Source organism: Vitis vinifera, chromosome 19 (assembly GCF_030704535.1).
Source record: "Vitis vinifera cultivar Pinot Noir 40024 chromosome 19, ASM3070453v1".
Classification (NCBI taxonomy): domain Eukaryota; kingdom Viridiplantae; phylum Streptophyta; class Magnoliopsida; order Vitales; family Vitaceae; genus Vitis; species Vitis vinifera.
Window position 1 is genome coordinate 21,046,390 of NC_081823.1, and position 21,497 is coordinate 21,067,886.

The window sequence follows — 21,497 nt, forward strand, 5'->3', positions numbered from 1 at the left end:
CATTTAATATACTTATATTTTAAGCATGATTGCAAGGTTCCCTACATCTATGGTTAAGTTACTAATTGGTTTGATTTGTAAAGAATTTCAAGTATTAATTTGAAAATTCATCAAATGACCTAATGGATATAAAATCAAGACGTTTGGAAGACCTTTATTCATAGGAAAAAAATGTAAGATGAATGCATGGGTGCACTTAGGGTTTACATATCATTTCATGTATATTTGGAAAACTTGGTTTATTATTTAAAGTTACAGTTTCATTAAAACCCGAGTTTTATCAAATGCACCTTAGGCAAAATGTTTCAAAATTGGCATATTAATTTACCTAAATACCTTGCCTAAGTGTTAGAAGAGAAAAGAATAGAAAAAGATAGGTTTTTGGGGCCAAAACGTTGAATCGGTCGAGGCAGTACAAGTTTTGATATAATGAGATTTTACATCACTTGATTTTTCTGAAAGTTGATAATTGAAGCTTGAAAGTTTTTCTAGCTTATCTCTATTCTTGCTTTATCAGCTCTTATGCGAGAAAGAAAAAATAAAAATTGCTTGAATGGTTTTGTTGAAGAAAAATTCCTACAGATGGTAACTAGATGTTGGATACCTCATGAAGCATGAAAATTCACATCAAACAATGGTAGGAAAAAATATTTTGTAAGCCCTAACCAAGTAACTAGATCTTGAGAGCCATATCAAGCATGAAGATTTACATAAAAAGAGGGGTATAACTTGTGTGTACAAAATTCTGGAGGTTGTAGTCTATTTACTCGAGTTTAAGTTCCAAAACGATCTCTTAAAACCTAATGCCATAAGTCCAATTGGCTTGCTAGTCATAACTACATAGGTCAATAAGAAAGCTTTTTGCTTCAGAATTCTAAGCAAGTTTGAAAAACATTATACCTTGTGTTTAAAATAAAAAATGAAAGGGTATCTAATTGACATCAAGGTGTGGTCAAGATGAAAACATCTTGAAAGTTGTGTGGTTTGATGACAGTCAAATACTTGTAAGTCTTTGTATAATATTAATAAGCAGTTGATATGGCTTAATTTTCCTACATCATTATATTATAGCTTCCTATTAGCGCTAGTATCAACTAAATATTATAGATTTGGTAGGTTGATTCCTTCTATATGCTCAAATGCATGAAGTGCATGCATGTTTAGTCTTATGCAAAGATTTGATGAAAGTTAAATGATTTTTCATGTGCATACTGATATGCTCAATTCATATCAATTTTTTTGATAAGTAAAAAAGTATATTAAACGAAAAGAGGAAACACCAAAAACCGGTGCCCTCTAAGTATACAGGGAGTATACACAACACCTTTCCTAACTAGGAGCCTATCCAGTCTACAAACTTACAATAGAAGAATGACTCTCTGCTAGGGAACCCCTGACCCAATACCAAAGATTACATACAAAAGAATATTTCAACCTTTGAAGTGAAAGGTCCTCATCCCCAAACGCTAACCTATTTCTCTCCTTCCAAACTGTCCAAAAAATACATAACGGCGCCATTTGCCAAGCCTTCTTGCGTCTTTTGCCCACAAACCCTCCAGTCCACCCAAGAAGGGTTGACTTCACTGAACACGAGAGAGTCCAAGATATACCAAAAAGAGAGAAGAGGAGGTTCCAAAGGACCCGCGTCTTGATACAATGCAGTAGGAGATGATCCACTGTTTCTTCTTCAGATAAACAGAGAAAGCACCTATTTGCCAAAGAGAACCCCCTCCTTTGAAGTTGCTCCTGAGTTAAAACTTTGCCCCAAGAAGCCTCCCAAGCAAAGAAAGCTACCTTGGGAGGCACTCTTGCCCTCCAAATTCTTTCACTAGGAAACAAAGGAAGACCCCCCGGCTCCAACATAGAATAAAGGGATCTAACTGAGAAAACCCCATCCTTTGAAGCTGTCCATATCACTCTATCTTCCTCCTCCCTTTGAACCCTGAAAACTTGGATCTTTTGCAACAACTGCTCCAACAAAATAATCTCCCAATCGTTAAAACGCCCTTGCAAAGAGAGGAGTCCAGCCAATCCCATCACCAACCGGATTCCACACATCCGAAACCCAAGCATTCTTTGACATGGATATGGATGCATGCTTGCTTTTATATATGTTTTTCAATCTTTTTATACTCTATGTCATTCCAAATGAATCCACCCCTGGTCAAGAATGAAATTGTAGTACAAAGGGAGTGAGAATTGATGAAAAGGGAAGCAAAAGAATAGATTGTTCAGGGGAGATACACAGTAAGGGGGAGCATCTTTTGGACCTGGTTGTTGCAGAAACCATCAGATTGAGGTATCTATAACATGCAACAGTATCAGTTTTCAATTAGTTCACATTATTCAAGTTCCATATGCTTCATTAAACACTAAATGATCACCATTTAACCAGTAGTTGAATTTCCAAAGGCCAATTCCATTTCCTAAAAATCATGCCAAAATGCATTCTGTTCACAATTGAAGAAGAAAATGTTCAAACAGATTTGATGGCTGATGGCCTATAGTAACAATTCTAAAGCATACAAATTAGTACCCACTTCTAAGTTTCAATTAAGAACCTGGAATCTTGTTTGACCTAAACTTCACCACCACATCCAGGCAGCTTGCTTGGGCTGAGATTTGGTGCAGGGATGGGAGCCGAAGTGCTCCTGGAGATGCATCTGCATAGACTGTCTTATTTAGCTGTGAATTTGTAATATGTAACTCTACTGGCAGCAAAGATAAACAATAAGAATAACAATAATGATGATGATAACAATGATATAAGGAAAAGGGTTCAAGCTTCAACTCCCCCTCCAAACACTAATCCCATAAATATTACTATACTCAGATGGTTACAACTTATTTCTGACACAATAACAAAATTAACTGAAATAAAATTATTCCGGGATATAGTCCTAAATAATAGAAAACGTTTACTTCTAGACTTCTTAGTTGAAAGCAATACAAAAACCTAAAAACAACAAATCAATCTTTCATGTTCTTAACAGTTACTGTTCAAACACTTTTTGTGATCAATAAAATAACAAAAAAGAAAAAAAAACAAATATGGAAAATAAAATAACTGATTCTACATCTCCACTGGTTTTAGCTACTAGTCAAACACCTTCTGGACTTGGTTCTGGTTGACACTGGCATGTTCCATTGAGAAAACAGAGTCAGGAACCAGGAATTTTAATGCTTACATCTTCTCAATTATAAAACATGGTGAGTGAATGAAAGTGATGTGTCCTGGGCTTGTTCTGAGGGGTAGATGGTTTGTGATTTTCACACAGGGACCTTGTTTTAAATTTGTGACTTAGAGTTTGGTTATTTGCTAATATTTACTTGTGGGGTTGGAGCAAGGAGAAGGTTTGTGCAAAAATAGGATTATCTTCAGTGATTTTTATGGGGCTCCATACTAATGGATGGACCTTTTAATGGACACCTGCACATGTTCTTTGTTTCAAGATTGTCAATGAGAGCTAGCACATACATCATGAATATTTAGCATGGACAAGGTATCCCTATAGTAGTAAAGAGCATACAATCAATGCTTGAAATGTCCAGATTACGTGCCCTAAAAGGATGGGGCTTACTTGTTGAATAGACAGAACTACAAAAAATCATGGTCTGATAAAGAGTTAAGACTGAATTCATGATAGTTGACACTGTTAATGAAAGCAATATTTCTAGCAGTCATTGATCAGTCATGACAGTAAAGATTGCACTAATAAACTCACACATTGTTTACAAGGGAACACTTACCTGGGGACATACAACTTGGAGAGATAAAACAGCTAGAGTATGAAATTTAAACCACACAAATCCCAAGGTAACATTTTTTTGACAAACCATATGTATTTTTAAACAAGGAAAAAGGCAAAATATTCTACAAAATTTCCTGCACAAACAATGGGAAGGGGGCTCCAAAATGAGTCAAAAAGATGGTTTTAATTTCAGTATACACATAAAGCAGTTTGTACTTGGCTTGATACTCAACCTATAAAATAAGATACATTTTTTTTAGTCTTCTCTTTTGGAGAATATTAAAAATAGACAGAAAGATTCAGATGAATTAGATGTCTTCTGCTCCAAGCCTCCAACTATCTTGGACTTGTTCAACTCTGGATTCTGTTTCTTTTATGGAACTCGGTTTCCTCAGAAAGAGGACACTGGGAAAAGACAAGCAATTAAGAAATGCAGCATATATCAGAAAATATCCAAAGGCAACTGATATTATATTGTTGTTTTTCAGTAAATATCATTTGTCAACCTAGAAATGCACCATCAGTGTAGTGCTACCAGTGCAACTAAGAGGACTGAACTGACACTTAGATAAGATTATCGGATTAAATCAAAGAATAAGCCTATATTAAGGTTAAACAAAACCATATCCAAAATGAGATTTCAAAATTTTATTCCAAGGGCAGATCATACAACCGTTCTACTTCCAGAAACACAAACTAAAGAACATCATAGAATTCAGCATATATGTGGAATTCAAAATCAAATCCAACTTCTTATAATAAAAAAAAAAATCAGCTATTGAACATAAAAATTTGCAAGCAGAACATTATACCATAATAATAACATCAGAAACCAAATATTATCTTTGTTGGCCTTCAACAATTTGAAACTTTTCCCCATTCTTATTTGCATGATTTCTAAAACCCACAATGATTGGTTTTATTTTGAATGTATTTTACTTAGTTTTAAAGCTGAAGGTATGTTTTATTCATCATTGGTGTGTTTAAGTGCAAGTGAACTTCCAAGTTGGTCACTTGTCTTCTTCATCTTCAATATTTGCTTTACAGCATCTTATTAGTTTCATCCTCACCTCTTGCTACCAGAGATGAAAAATAAGATACAAAGGCATGCCTTACCTCTTGCCTTCAAAATTACTCATGTCTCTGTTCCCTCAGGAAGAGCCACCATCATCTCAATCTCTCGTCCAGGCCATCCTATGACAAAATGTGAAACTGTAAAAAGAATTCCATAAGATGAATTTTCAAGGCACAAAATTTGGAGCTGTTAGTGTAAAGAATCTAACCATTGTCACAAACATGGAATAATTCATTCAATCAAACACCAGCTTCAACAACTATGCATACCTTAGAGTGTAACTACTGAAAACGGAATGGTAAAATTAAAATTTCTTCCCAAACAAAACTAGGGGAAAGAGTAATAAAAAACAGTTCAAACTTCCATGACAAACATACTGAAGAACAACTAATAGATCAATTTCATAATTCTTTGATCAATTTGAGCATTAAGAATCAGGAGCAACTTAACAAAATGAAAAGGTCATAACACACTCGGTTACAAATAACACCCAGATAGAATTTTGGAAAACCAAATACAATATGTAAAAAAGGTTAGATCAAATGTCTGCAATAGCTGCACATCAAATCATACAAAGATTTAGATTAGATATTTGGATCATTGCAGGTAGCACAATTCCTACTGCCGTTGCAATGAGAGCAATGAACAATTATCTGTTCTCTAAATTTGGCCTGATTCGTTGCCGTCGAGGTCTTCCAAGACAACGTTTTGTAACAGGAGGATCAAGAGAAACATGCACATAACCATTTGGATCATGCACATTTCCATCTGAATGAACTGTTGGCAGATTCTGAAACTCAAGTGGATGCAAAGTGCCAGAATAAACCATTTCCTGCTTGAACAAATGATACCAATCATCAACAAATTCATAAACATCTTGGTTCATCTTCTGTATCATTGCACATGCATGCTCACATGGGATGCCCGACATCTGCCAAGCCAAACAAGTGCAAGTATGCTGCCTCAAGTCAACGCTTATCTTTGCCTTCCCATCTGAAACTGTTTTGCTTTTGGCAATGTTATGCAAGAGTTTATCCTCAGTTTTTGGGCCAATGGATCTTTCCCAACTCTGCATTGTGGTTTTACATTCAACTAACAAAGAGGCTAGCATATCCATGTGCTTCTCAATGAAACTAAATATTGTGTGATGTTGTTCTTCTTTGACCCAAGCACTAATTGACCCAAAGATATTAGTATTCATTTTGTCCCAACGCTTTTTAGGGAACTTTGACATCGCCCAGTGTTCAGGATTGTTATCTTCAACCCATTTGGCTAAGTTAGCATCAAATCTCCTTAAGTTCTCCATTGCACTGTTGTAACCAATTTCTAACCTTGCATATGCAACAGCATCAAGTAGTTTTAGAGCGTTATCTTTACCTTCCCTTCCCATCATCAACTGGTGGCTAAAGTCCTCCTTTAGATGACGAAGACAATATGCATGGTTTTCAACTCCAAAAACCTCTGCAACACTACGAATAATCGCATGATGCCTTCCAGAAATGATGACCACCTCCATTTCACCAACCAACTGCTTTAGCCTCTGTAAGAACCAAAACCAGTTATAATAATTTTCCGAACTCACAATGGCATATGCTAATGGAAACATGTCATCATCAGCATCATATGCCAAGGCTGAAAACAAAGCACCTTTGTGTGGCCCACTCAAGTTGGATGAGTTAATGGATATGATAGGTCGGCATCCCATTAAAAACCCATGCACAGAAAATCCATGTGCAATGAACAATTGCATGAAATTACCTTTGTCTGAGGAAGTCCATTCAGCAATTGTCCCAGAATTAGTTTCCATTAACTGCTTACATAACCAGGGCAGCAACTTATATGAATTGTGTGGAAGACCAAATATTCTCTCCTTCGCCTTCTCTTTACATTTCCAAGCTTGATTGTAGGTCAATTTCACTCCATGTTGCCTTTCAAAATCTTCACAGATTTGACGGGGCAGGTAATCAGGGTTAGCCCTTATCATATCATCAATTACAAGTGCCGCTTTATTTGGTCGTAATGCAGGCACTGATGAAGACTCCTCCTGTGCAGAGTGATTATGTTTGTTTTCAAATGTGTGCACTCTCACAATTTTGGTAGCCCCAACACCACGAGCAGTTATCTTCCAAGGACATCCACCAGCTGTGCAACATGCAGTCATCTGCTTTAAAGAATTCCTCTTGAACTTGTAGTTGAATCGTCCAGCTAAGGAGGTAAGGTATAGTGCATTCCGGAATTCATCAGCATTTGTAAAAATTTGCCCACTACCTGATATAGCCTTTCCAAGAGTACTTGAAACTGGAGGAATTGCTTCAAACTCTATGCATCTTGATACAACTTCATGTCTCTGAATGGTGTTATCATCATTTACACCTTGAGATGATGATGATGGCGATGAAAAATGATTGTTTTCCACATTAACACTGCACGATTAACATATTCATGTAAAGTTAGAATAAAAAAGGACGATAAAATTTAATCATGCTGATAAGCAAGATAATATGCAGGTGTGACTTACGAAGTGCTTTGTTCATCTATTACTCCTTGCTTTACTCTTCCGTTATGAGCTTCAAATACATAGACTCTTGAGAAACCGTCATTGAAGAGGACCATGTTATATATGTCATCATCGTCATCCAATGGCTGGAGTAAAGATTTATCAAACTTCAAGGTGCACTTAAATGACAGACTAGATGGGTCAATTTGGACTTTCTTACTTGCTTTAGAAACAAACTCAGCATGTGAGATTCCTTGATTAATACATATGCCATTAGTACATCCACCTTTATAATTGATGGACCCATCGTCAGCCTTTATGATCTCCCCTCCAAAATAAAGATAGCAATATATTGACTTATTACTTTCCATTTACCTACTATAAAATAATGCAACCAATCCATTAGTAAGTGCTATACTTGTTCAAGCCTTCAAGGTAAAAACCACACTTAATTTTGGTTCCAACGGTGAAAACTAAGTTCAAATCATGTATATAAGAAGGTTTAAAACAACACAACATCCCAAAAAGTCTGATATATGATAACACTACACCCCATAATTTATACCTTGTGCCTTTTTAGGAACTAAAGTTCCCTAGAATTGAGGTAAGACAGTACGAAAATCAATTGGAAATGAAAGCAAAGATATAGCATAGAATTTAAGAGTAGCATGAATCGTAAGTAAATATTATTCATAATTTTGTTTTTTTTCGATAACTGAGGAACCTTCTATGGCCAAGCCCTTACCAGCACCAAGTAAATCAAGGTATCATCAATGGCAAGATTCAGGGCCCACACCTCCCAACATTCGCCCTGACCAACTGGGCTACTTTGGCAGACTAAATATTATTCATAATTTAAAAAGGAAAAAAGAATCCGAAAGAGAAAACAGTACAGAGTGCCTATTCTGATTTGAAGCAGAGAAAAAAAATGGAAGTTTGACCTTTTTGTTTTCTTGAGATGTATAATAGCGGTTTGACTTCTAATTCAAAAGTGTTACAATAGTTAAGAAATCCTTAAAATTGCTAATTGAAGTAGGTTCATTATTGTTATTCATTTCAATACAAACAAAAGGTGGTTAAAAGGATATTGTAACCAAGTTTTGAACAAGATAAGAACAAAAGTAAGATTGTCATTCTGAAACCAGCCTAGTTTCAACACAGCCATATTCCTGCTCTGGTTCACTCTAATAAATAAAATTTCTTGTACAATGGAACCACATCTCATGAGCTAAGGAACATCTGGTTTGAAGGAAAGAGCTGCAAATGCTACTTGGTCATAGCTCTATTTTAACTACCCTATTTTTGACTAATATAAGGGATAAAGCAAAAGAGCATGCACATGTGGACAAGCGCACACACACAGAGATAGAAATTTATAGGAAACTGCATCAATTCTACTAGATTATTCATATTTGAAGAAGGGGAATGAAGTGTGGTACCAAAGCAATTCAATATGTAAAAGTTTCACATATTTCAATCACAAAAATATTTCTACTTCAATGCAATTTTTAAAATGCTAATAAACTTTCGGAAACCTTAGCAAGTAATTTGCCAGGCCAAAAGAAGTAATGAATTGCATTTACATCCATATAATAACAAAACATCTAAAAATCAAAGCAACATCCTATCTCCATACAAACTCATCCAGCTTGTAATAGCAATGAGGAAGGAAGTTAAAGGAATTAAATCAAATTTATTAATTCCATTGAGAAAATATAACAAATGCATGAGAGAGAGAGTAAAAAACTTATTTAATAAATGAAACTTTTTAAGGCCATTATTTATTTTTCCCTGAGTAAACAAAAATTTAGTAGCATAAATCATGGACGGATACATATGTATCTATGTGTATACAACCATCAACTAATATTTATCACTTATCAGCACAAACAAAAAAAATCTAGAACCATGATTCATACACTCAAAACCCCAAATATGCAGGGGAAAATGATAGCAAAGCCTGCCAACTTTGTCTCAGGATGAAACTCCTCATAGATTGCAACTTTTAGCATACATCTGTATGAAGGCCCAAAAGAAATAATATAAAATCGAGTCCATCGATAAGGTAACATGTCACATATGAATCAATCCCTTGAAAGCTATACATGGGACAAATTTCAAAATTCATTCATTTCTTGTAGCTGCAATTTTAACAAAAACTCGGGTTTCATCTAGTTGATTCAGTAAATACAACAATATTTATATCTCACATGGGTCGATGCAGTTTAAAACATATTTCTTAACCATTAGATTGCTTTGGGGTTCTGTTATGCATACTTCAACAAAACTTTGTCTTAAAAAATTTCTAACTCGTATTTTGTACACAGAATATATGGTTACTTCATTCTTTATATGGCCAAGAAGTATTGTAGACAAACTATAGCAGATACAGCATTATTTTTATGCAATTAACTAGATACAATAATTTATATTAAGCAGAAAGCCATGGTCACCAAAAAGAGGGGACCAAAGAAAGAATTAGGTCTCTAAAATTACAGGCGAAATTGCATAAAACTTAATGAAGTTCCTGAAAGGAAGAAATCGTGGCGAAATTGTTACTGTGATAAATCACATAAATTAGGAAATCAAACACCTCACAGGAACAACAAATCTACCAAAAAGAGCAGAGCCAAATAGTGAAATTGATAATCTTTATCATTCAGTTTTTCAGTAGAATTGAAGGTCTCACTACAAAATTTTCCCTGAAGTTTGATGGAATTAAAGTCCCTGAAAATGGCAACATTTTAGCAAATGAAGCCTCCTCACGAAGACAAAATGCACAACGAGGGTGTCTTTGAACTCGAAACAAATCGAAGGCTAAAAAGAACATAAAAAATTACAGGGCCCTTCAAAATCATTAAAAAAAATTATATTAAAATAGAATCCAGTCCACAGCTGATATTGTACGATATTGGGCTGTTTGGATGGTGAGAAAGTTAAATAAATAGGTGTTGGAACATTTACCTATAAGAGAAAGAAAATGGGTAAACTTGGGTGACGGGCCTAGAGCCTCCTTTCATTCATGGTGTTTGAATTAAGAAATTTCTGAGGACTGTCGGAGATTTTCCGAAATTTTCCCACCTTTAGGGTTCTGCTTTACATGCAGGAGAGGTGAGAGGGTGCACGGATGTCTAGTGTGATGCAAAATCCAGCAGCACTATGTGTGTAGTGTGTTTTTGCTAATTAATATAATTATTTTTTATTCAATATTCATAAAAAGTAATAAAGGAAAAAAATATCAATCCAAAACTATCCTACTCGCTCTTATTTTAACCCAAAGTTTGAAATCCAAAAAAATTGATGTCAAAGTATAATTTGAATACAAATGTCATTTTTACTAAAATTATTATTATTATTTTAAAATAATGTTATATTATGTTTGACAATAATTTTATAGAATATTTATAATCTTTTTAATACTTTGAAAGATAAAAATTTTTAGAGTGTTAGAAAGGTCAGAAACACCTCCTAAGGTTACTACTACCAAACGCATTCCTAATATCTATTCTTGTTCCATATGGTATAAGTGTCACATCTTTTTTTTTTTTTTTTATAAATTATTATTAAAATTAAAAAAATATATTTGTTACTTCTAATAGAAATTAGATATTGAAATATAAAGCATGTTTGTTAATCTCTCAATTTGTTTAGAACACAAAAAAGAAACATGTTTAATAATATAAAATAGAAAACACGATGATATTTTTTGAGAATATCTTTTGGTTATATTCAATTGTTTTCATTATTTGATGAAAATTGTTTTAAAAAATAATTATACAAATATAAAAAAATGACTAAAGATAAAATATTATAAATAAAAATTATTTTAAATATAAAAATAGTTTTAAAACATTTGAAGTTTTCAAATAAATTTTTATTTTACAAAATATCAAAAAAAAAATTTCAAAATTATTTTCGAAAACACCTTGTAGATAGTTTTTATAACAAAGCTTCTTTTCAATGCCCAATGAATACAAGCATTTGAAAAGGAAAAAAAAACTATTTAGTACTCGGTTTTTGTGAGAGTAGAGTTTGAGGTTAAAATATTATTTAATTTATTTATTAAAATTAGTAAAATCAACTATTATTTTTAAAAACAAATTATAAAAAATATTTATTTGATAATATTATAATAATTAATTTAAAAAAATTGTAAGATATTTATTTTAAACAAAATATTTATTTAATATACATGGTCACTAATGTTGGACACCTTCCCACTTAGCAGAGTAACCTAGAATATTAATACATTATAATGAGAGTAGATGATAAAAAAGTGACTTTGTGCTACAAAGGGTGCTCAACAACAAGAGAAACCCAAAAGATGGAAAACTAGGGCTATCAAATCTACCATGAAGCTGGAATTTGCATTTGCAAAATTCAATCTCTTCAAGGGCAACAACTCAATTGCTCATGAAATGTTATTGACTTCAAAGACAATATTCATTGAAGTAGTGAAAAGTACATTGTTGATCTATATTACCCCCAAAAAATAAGTTGACCATCACCTAGGAACCTTGGAGTCCTTAATAAGAGCATTAGCTCAAAATAAAAGAGGAAATCCAAGTATTGGAAAAAAGTTTAGTTTTCTAAATGTGGTTGACATCACTTGATAAGGCAGTGCTTTAAAAATATGCTCTAAAAATGCAAATGATCTAAATATAGGAAGAGAAATCCAATGAAAAAAAAGAAAAAGAAAGGAGACCGATATCAAAAGGAATTATGGAATTCATGATAAAAACAAAGAAAAAGTAAAGTGGCCTACTCATGCAATCCGCTATATTTGATACTATTATAGTTAAGTTCACCCTTGACACTACTACAATTGAGTTTTCTGTTGACATTGTTGCAACTAAGTTCACTATATTACAACCATACTCACTATTATAGTCTTCTTGCAAACATCTATCAACTCTTTTACCTATTAAGTGTATCTTAAATGAGTCTTCTAACTATTGAATTTTGAAGGTAAGACATTAATTCTTTACAACAGTACTGAGATTCATCTCCAAAAAAGGTGAATCTACCTTAAGAATAATATTTTCATCAACATCAATAAATCTAATATGATAAGTGCCTAAATTCCCTTTCGTTATTTCCTTATTTATTGATGTTTTGTACTCAGCTTAGTTTAGACTTAGTTTCAACCTTCTAGAATATTTAAAAACAACGCAACACCCCTTGTACCAAAGGTAGAACACCCACTAAATTTAGTTAAGTCATTGTGGGACCTCCAATTACTTTGAAAGATTTGAATGACACGTGGAACCACTTCTGTTCCATGGATTTCTTATGTCAATGGGATTTTTTTAAATTTTTTTAAATTTGGTAATTGTTGTGAGTATTAAGTGGTAATGTATAACAAATTTGATGAGGACATTCTTTACATTTAGTGATCCTAGAATATGGGTTCAATTTGTCCTACTCTTCATTAAGAATTAAATTTCGAGGAAATGTAGTTAAGGATATCAAATGGAGGTATTCTATATCAATTTTGATCAAAAAATTTAAGGTACTAGCCAGGCTGATCTTTTACCTAAAATTATTTTAAAAAAATTTAGGATCATAAAATTATCAACAGGTTTAAGCTTTACTTTGATTATGACCACCATTACAAGTAATTATATAGTACATGTCTTTCGAAATTTGTGATAAATCAATATTTCTTGAATATGTTTATTATATTTGCTTCTTATTAAAATGCATTATATATATATATATATATTATTTGAATGTTTTGCTCAAAATTAGATTTTTCTTTGGATAATGGTATTTAGGTAGTTAATTAACTTGTTATTAAATCTTGTAAATGGCATGATTATGAATGATGAATGTATTTACTTTTAACGTTAATGTGCCATGTGAAAAGAGGGTTGCAACACTAGCAAGTAGCTAATATATAATGTGAATGTGCTTAGTATCATGTGAGAAATGACACTCTTATTGAATTGCCATGTGATCAATTATGTTGATGGCTATGATGATGGGCACATATCATTAAGTGTATGATAATTTTTTTTATTGTAACTATGATTTTTGAAGATTTGATTAGGTTAATTAATTTGAGAAGTTAAGGACACAAGTTCATGAACACCAAAAACTCACTTTTCACCTTAGCACTATTTATCAAGCTTAGATTTACAATTACAAGAGAATTATACATTATTAATATGATAATGATATTTAATGTCATGAATCTTCACTTAATTAGAATGATTAAAGCTTGTTTACATAGACTTCTTGTTTTTTATTTTAAAATTTGAGATGGTACAATTTTTTTATATCTTAATTTTTAAAAATTCATTATCCTTTTAAGCTAAATTTTTAAAAATTCTTTGATTTTATATTTTATTTTTGTTTTATAAAAGTAAAAAACAAGAAATGCATCCAAATAACATATTTATTATTCACTCATAATTGTTCTTTCCCAAAGTATTAAAAAAATTTAGATTCACTAGAATCAATAAATATGGTATTTTAATAGTAAATTCCATAAGTCTTGAATCAAATTTTAAAGTAATCAATGAATTAAAATAACAATGAATTCATCGTTGATTCGTCCTCAATTGGTGTTCCTTTGATTCAGTCCTCGGACGAGAGTTATCAACAAAATTTATAAACCTAATTCACCATATACTAAGGTAGCATAGCTAGCATAGCATAGTGGTTCTAGAATCGTCTACAGGGATGGGTTTTCATTTCACACGTGATATTAGTTACAACTCTGAAATGGTGGTTTTTCTTTTATGAGTTAGCTTTAAAAGAAAATATAAAGATTGTTGAAAAGGTTTGGTTTTAAGCTAACTAAAAATAGTAACTGATTTTAATTACAAAGAAAAGGTTTCTTGGATTTTCAGGTCACTAGGTTTAGGCTCCTTATACAAAAGAGGAGATTCCGGATCTTTTCGTCGTATTGGGGATTTAACCTATAGTTATCCTCCCAACCGGTGTGTTACAGTTGCTTCCCATTAATGGTTTCAACGCTAAATCCCTCTCACTGATGCATCTTGCAACGACTCATACCTCTCACTTAGCATTTGTCATTCAAGGTGATCCTTAACCTTGGAATATCCTTTAAAAGCTCGTAGGAGATAACTAATGGATGTCTCCAGGGTTACCAAGTGTTGGCTATTCTAGATAATCCTACCTTTAAACCACCTCCTAGAGGCTCGCAAGAGATAACTAATGGATCTCTATGGATTGAGTTCGAAAAGCTTACCAAGTGTTGGCCTAGGTGATTATAAGGGATTTTAAGTTAACTAAAAATATAAAAACCATTACCGGGTCACAACTTCCTTTTCATTAAAAACTGAAACAAGGAAAACTCCCACTTTTGTATTCGGGTCTCTTACCTAGCTTCCTTCCGTCCAAGAAACAAAAAATCTAGCCACTCATCCTCTGAGAAAACATCCTCAGAGGTTGTTTTGCTAGAAAGAAAAATACAATTAAAAGTGAGTAGGTAAGGCAGAGCAAAGCTCTGTATATTTCTTACTACAAAATGTACAAGTGATCCCCAAGAATGTCTTCCGAGATTTTGAGATAGATATTACAAAAAGAGATATGTTAAGATATATAAAGAGAGATATTTTTAACCCCTCAATTAGATATCCTAAATATCTAAAAAGATCTTCAGCTGATTACAAGGAGAGAATAGATAATTACACAAAATATCTTGAGGTAAAAATCTAACGGAGTCGGTGCAAAAATATTTGAAGATTACATGAAGATTTCACAATTGAGATATGGAGTTGTGAAAATTTCGCAAGAGGAAAAGGAGTTGCGAAATTTTCGCAATGCTGAAAATGAGTTGCGAAATTTTCGTAATGCTGAAAAGGAGTTGCGAAATTTTCGCAAGTGGTGAAAAGTGGTTGCGAAATTTCCTTCTGTCTTGCGAAAATTTCGCAAGTGTCTTGCGAAATTTCGCAAGTGTCTTGCGAAATTCTTCAGTGTTAGATTCCTTCTCTGATTCTCTTCCTTGCACACTTGATTGATTTGGCAAAGGCTTTGAAGCTCTCCAAAACTTGGATTCTTCATGTCATTTAGCTTCAATCTTACTTTGGCATGGATTATACTAAGTTCTCCCTTATTCTTGGCTTGTTTTAATGATAAAAAAACTATAAAAAATATCAAAACTTGCCAAAAACTAATTAGTACACTTGCAAGGGTCCTTAATGTGCCAATTGAGTTAAAAGGTAATAAATACTACTCAAAAGTGTTTAAAAGAGTTTATAAGAAGCTATAAAAAAACACTTTTTGAGTAGTAATCAATCGCAAACGCAAGTCAATGCTTAATTAACATCAGTTTGATTAATTATTTTGAATATATTTAAATGAGTCACAAAATTCTAATATCAAGTACAAAAAGACCATCATCAAGTTGAATGTATTCAAGCCAAACAACCTCCAAACTTCCTTTCTCTTCTTAATCTATTTTAGAATCTAAGGAAGATAACTTTTCATTAATCTATTTTAGAAACCCCAAAATGTTGAAGAGTGAAAATATGCCTGCTTTCTTAGTAAATACTGAATCCTAAATCTATGCATATCTTAACTACAAAAGATTTTGTTAGTGCTTTAAATAATCTTAATTGCCATATATTTAGATTGTGATGTTATATCATTCATCTTTTGTTTATTATCTTCCTCTCTGATTTAAATTATTTATTATTTATAGCAAATTTTTTACAATTAATTTTCATTTTTATTATCGAAAAAATAAAGTATTTTTATTTTAATACAATGAGAGTAAAGTTCCCATACTCAAAAAACCTACATAAACTTTAGGTATACCGGACTATTAGAAAGGCCTCTATATAAATGTTTAGCCCATCACTTCTCTTTTCTTGCCTCTAAATTGCCATGGATGTAGGGCATAGGAAGCCACAAGAAGCTATTGGAGACGGAGAAAATAAGACTTCTTCCTAGAAGAGTCTTTTCAGGATATGACTTCATACATAAATATAGTATCCCAAGCATTTTTAGACTTAAGGACTGCCTTTTGGATTGATCAATCGAGACAAGTGAGATTCACCTTCTCCAAGAGGAGAGCGAGACCACCATGAAAAGGCATCTCACTTAGTGGGACTTGGTGTGGATGAGGTTTAGATCAATCGTAGGGTTTGGCATATTCGTCATCACTTGCTAGGAAGCTTGTAATAGTGTAAGACTCGCCATATATAGTATTATCTTATGTCGCTTTGGGTCTCTCATATTGTTTTCCCTACTTTATTACACAATTCACAGTTGAAATACTAGTCGTAAGAGATCCTTTCTTTTATCTTGAGTAGAATTAAGTGATTTTGTTGCTGTAGAGAACCTTAAATTACTTCATTCCCTGTCCTAGTATTAGGTTAGGTGCATATTCCTAATACTCTAGATCTAAGCACAATGGAAACATGGTATTAAAAAACAATAATAAATATAGATCTAAAGATAGTGAATCTTTACCTAAGATTTAGATATTCCCATATTGATTCTTGTTGATGTGAAAAACTCTAAATCCATAGAAGATCTTGTAAACCCCCAATCTCCCACCCTACTACTCTTCCTTGAAGCTTGATACTTAGATGGTAGAAGTCTTTAGAAAGGAGAATGGTGGTAGAAGATACATGCGGTAACCTTTATATTATCATGTATTGCTTTATTTTTTACTATTGATAACGATGTTAGTTGATTGAGGTTTGTAAACCTCAAGTCAGTTGTGCGAGGCTTTGCCTTTTGTTTGGATCATGATCTTATATTGAGCATGCTTATTTTTTAATACAAGGTTATAATAGTTTTAGGTTAAGTTTGGAAACTATCTTTGGTTAGTGCATTGATACTGATGGGAGTGTTGAAAGTGGAAGTAGGTTAGAAGGTCGAACCACAATAAATCTTAGTGTTATGTAATTAATTTTGTTGAAATTGTTTTAATTTTCTTTGGGAGCTTTCTTCATATTATACTTTAGATTAGCCCTAGGATTTGGCTTCAAGAGAAAAAACCTCTTCTTTTGTACTCTATCTACCAATGTGGCTTATTGCACATCTACTTCAAAAAACTCTAACCATAGTTCAAATTCATAATCATATATAGAACATAATAGATGAATATTATTTATTGGTATTGCTATTATTATTCCTTCCACGTTATTATTATTATTATTATTATTATTATTCAGCATTTACAATATCAATTCATAAGCATGCCCATGGTTTTGCATTTTCATTCCATGCATTGGAAATGATAAATCAACTTTCCTTAATCTTTCATTTTGTTTCACATTTTATTGGATTGATAAATCAATTCATAAGCTGCCCAACATCCCATTCCTTTCATTTCTATCTTTTGAAATATTTTATGTTCATAAAGATTTTTGGCCATGAAGAAGAAGCGAGCCAAAAGCCATGAAAAGGTTGAGATGAGAAGGATGAATAATGAAGAGGATCACCTTGTTTCCTTCTCGAAGTGTAGATCTGGGATCTACATAAAGGCAAGTGAGCTTTTTACCCTTTACGGTACAGAAGTTGGTATTTTAGCTTTCTCCCCAAATGAGGAGCCATTCTCATTTGGTCATCCATGTATCAAGTCAGTTACTAATAAGCTTTTAAGTGAAATACCATACACCATGTGATGGTACCCAAAATCTTCTTGAGCCTTACTGTCGTGTTAGGCTTAATGAGCTTCACCATAACTATAAAGAAGCTTGCAAGCAAAAGAAAGTAGCCAAAGAGCAAGAAAAAAAAATCAAGAAAAAAAGCCTGATCAAGGGGTGGTGGGAAGAACCTGTTATTGAGCTTGATATGGATGGTCTCAGGAGAAGGGCAGATTTGATTCAAAAGCTTCATAAGCATGTGCAACTCCAAATCAAGGAGCTACAGACCATGGAATCATGTTCAACTTTACCATCTGATACCCAAACAGTTGGCCATGGCCATGGAAGAGGGCCATGCTAAATAAATGTGCTTTGTATTATTGAGAGTCTTGAACATTTCGGTATCAAACGATAATGGTTCAATGCTTTTATTTTGGTGTAATGGGTTTTGTGTTGGAGTAGCCAAAAATGTGATATTGATTGATTAAGCTTCTTTTTTCCCCACTGAAAAGAAGTCTTTTAATAGTTGATGTGGGTGACATATCATGTGATTCTTGTATAGATTCCTTATCTTCATAATAGTAAGGTCGTTTTATTTTTGTCTGGTTTCTAACCCTTGACTCTTGTGTGATTTCCATCTTAATGATCCTAGTAGAAACAAATGAGCATGATGCTCATGAGGGTTCATATTCTGAAATTTTAGGAATTTGAGAATGATTGAATGAATTTGTTAAGCCCCAAATTCTAAAATTAAAGTTTAATTAAATTAACATAGGCCAACTAAGACTTTTTGCACTTAAGATGTGAATTAAGGAAGAATTTGGTGAAGTTTAAAGTTTGAGAACAAACCTAATTCACCTGTTTTATTTAGGTTTTTGAACAAAGAAGTTCCCTATACTTGGAAGAATTCATGTTTTTCCTATTCATGGACTTTGTGTATCGGAAAACTTACACATTTTAACTCCATGGCCAACCTTTGTAAAAAGAGTATGCTTGTATGGGTATTTTTTTAATTCTCTCATAAAAAATAAGCATCTATATGACTATACTAAGCTCTCAGAGCTTGTTTTAGTCTATATAGTGCCTTTTTATTTTTATTTTTATAATTTATGAACTTTATGCTCACTTTTAGGCTTTGCATACTCAGGAGGTTGATTGATAAAAACCTGTTCTTATAGATCACCATGCAAAAATACTGATTTCACATCTAGTTGGAAGATGGACCATGAGTTTTAAGAAGTCAATGTAATAAATAGCTTGACTGCATCATGTCTTGCAATAGGGGTAAAGACTTCTTTATAATCCACACTAAACTCTTGTTTATAGCCTTTAGCTACTAAGTGTACCTTATGCTTGCCATCTTCGTCATTCTCCTTCAATGTTGTCTTGTATACCCATTTGACACCAATTGTTTTGTGGTCTCTTGGAAGATCAATTTACTCCCAAGTGCTATTTTGGTTAATAATTTCAGTTTGTCTTTCATAGCCTTCCTCCACTTTGAAAGTTGTAGGATTGAAATATGAAAATAGAGCAAAATGTGTAAGCAGGTTCTCAATGGGTCAATTTTATTTCCTCCATCCACATAGGTCTTCTTTAACCATGTTTTGTCCTTTGTTTATCACCTCTTTAGCTGCAATTGGGCTTTGAGCATCAACAAGGACATTTTTAGGTAACTTCGAGCTATTGAACATTTCCCATAGGTTGTTGCCTTATGCCATCATCATCAAAATCTATTGGAATAAGTTTTTCAACACCATTCTTGCTCCAAGACCAAGTTTGTTCTTAATAAAAAACAATATCATGACTAATAATGATTTTCTTTGTGCTAAGATTATATAGCTTATAAGCCTTTGACTGATCATTAATACCAAGACAAATGCATATTTCTCCCTTGTCATCTATATTTTTCCTCTTCTCATCTAGAACATGGACATGAGTGTAGGCTATGCAACTAAAAATTCTATAGTGTTAAGGTCTTCATCTATTCCATGTTTCCTATAGTGTTATATTTTGAACAATAAATGTTGTACTTCTCTTCAAAATATGAATGCTCTAGTTGATAATGTTAGGTTAGAAACTCTTCAAAACTCTAATCCTTGCCAAAAGACGTCACACCTCATTAAGAATCGTGCAATTCTTCCTCTCGCATACATCATTTTATTGAGGCTAATAGGCCTCTATAAGTTGCCTTTTGATGCCATAAGTCTCATAAAAATTTGCAAATTCATATGAGTTATAATCTCCCCCATAATTAGTGTACAATATTTTTATTAGGCTACTGACTTCTTTCTCAACAAGTGCTTTATAAAGTTTAAATGCTACAGACACCTCAAATTTTTCCTACAAAAAATACACCTAAAATTTTCGATTAAAATTATCAATGAAGGTAATTATGTATCTTTTACCTCCATTATTTGGAAGATGGATTTATTTGTCCATAAAAGTCAAAATGAGCCAACTCTAACGTCTTCTTTGCTCTCCATGACTTTCCTTGTGGAAATTGATTGTGGTGTTGTTTGCTAACAACACATATTCAACAAAAACTTGTTGAGAGCATTCAATTTGAGAAAGCTTCACCATATTTTTTTGTTGCAATGTCTTGAGACCAACAAAGTTTAGACGCCCATAACAAAAAAGCCAAAGCCATGCTGCATCCTTTAATTGAGTAGACACTACAAGAAATTTCACCTTCTACCACAAAATTTTTGGCCATCAATATAATTTCATCTCTAAAGATGATATTGGGAGACAAAATTCAAGTTTGTTATGAAATTTGTGTCTAAAGTTTTAATTGAATGTGAAATGAGGTCAAATTATTTGTGACGACATCATAAATTTTAACAACAAAATATTTCATGGTGCAAAATATATTGGGAGACAAAAACCTAGTGTCGTCCCAAAAGGTAAATAATGGGTAACAAAATTATGTTGTTGTAAAATAGTTTTGGAGAGAAAAATCTTAACAATGGGAGACAAAAATATTGTCCTAATATCACTAGATGAAAGAACAAAGAAAATTATTGGGGAGTAAATTGTTTTATTGTAAAAACTCAATATTGGAGACAAAACTATTTTATCCCCATTAAAATGCATTTTCCTTTTTTCGAAATGAATTTATCATTTTTTAATTTATTTATACTATTGAATACTTAACATGATTTATTTGTTTTTTGAGAAAGTTTCATAATACTTTAATATTCATGAAACAATACAATTATTATTAAAGAAAGTAAATATTAGTTAGAAATAATGTGATATTGTCATTATTATAATATTAATATTAATATAAATATAAATATATATGTGTAGACCCCTTTGTGGTGAGGGGCCTGGGGGGAGTTGTTTTCCTTCATTTCCTTGCATAGTTGAAAAAGGGGGGACCTCCTTATGCCGGGAACTGCATGGGTAGGTGGCAAAAAGCATGGCTCGCCCATGGTGGTGGTTGGAGAGGATGACATGCCTACTGAGTGATGCACAGTGGAGCAGGTGGTGGTTTGTAGGAGAAGACAGAAACAGAGGAACACTTTGAAGAGGGTGGGAAGGAAAGAGAGAGTGGATTTTTTTTTAAGGGGTTTTTCAGATAGCATGAAGAAAGGAGGGGA

General features: G+C 32.9%; 1 protein-coding gene across 6 annotated transcripts; it reads right to left on the minus strand.

Annotated features, from left to right (window-relative positions):
• Positions 1–5,204: 5,204 nt before the first annotated feature.
• LOC104877715 (uncharacterized) lies at positions 5,205–10,482 on the minus strand. Of its 6 annotated transcripts, none has more exons than XM_010646503.3 (4): positions 10,289–10,482; positions 7,545–7,702; positions 7,346–7,470; positions 5,205–7,250 (listed from the first exon to the last, which is right to left on the minus strand). In XM_010646503.3, the coding sequence occupies exons 2-4, from the start codon at positions 7,629–7,631 to the stop codon at positions 5,477–5,479; spliced, it is 1,986 nt and encodes a 661-aa protein (XP_010644805.1). In that variant the 5' UTR covers positions 7,632–7,702; positions 10,289–10,482; the 3' UTR covers positions 5,205–5,476. The 6 variants fall into 6 exon arrangements, with proteins under 6 accessions (XP_010644805.1, XP_010644806.1, XP_010644803.1 ...); XM_010646504.3 differs by having other exon boundaries at positions 7,545–7,699; positions 10,289–10,480; XM_010646501.3 differs by having other exon boundaries at positions 7,346–7,699.
• Positions 10,483–21,497: the final 11,015 nt, after the last annotated feature.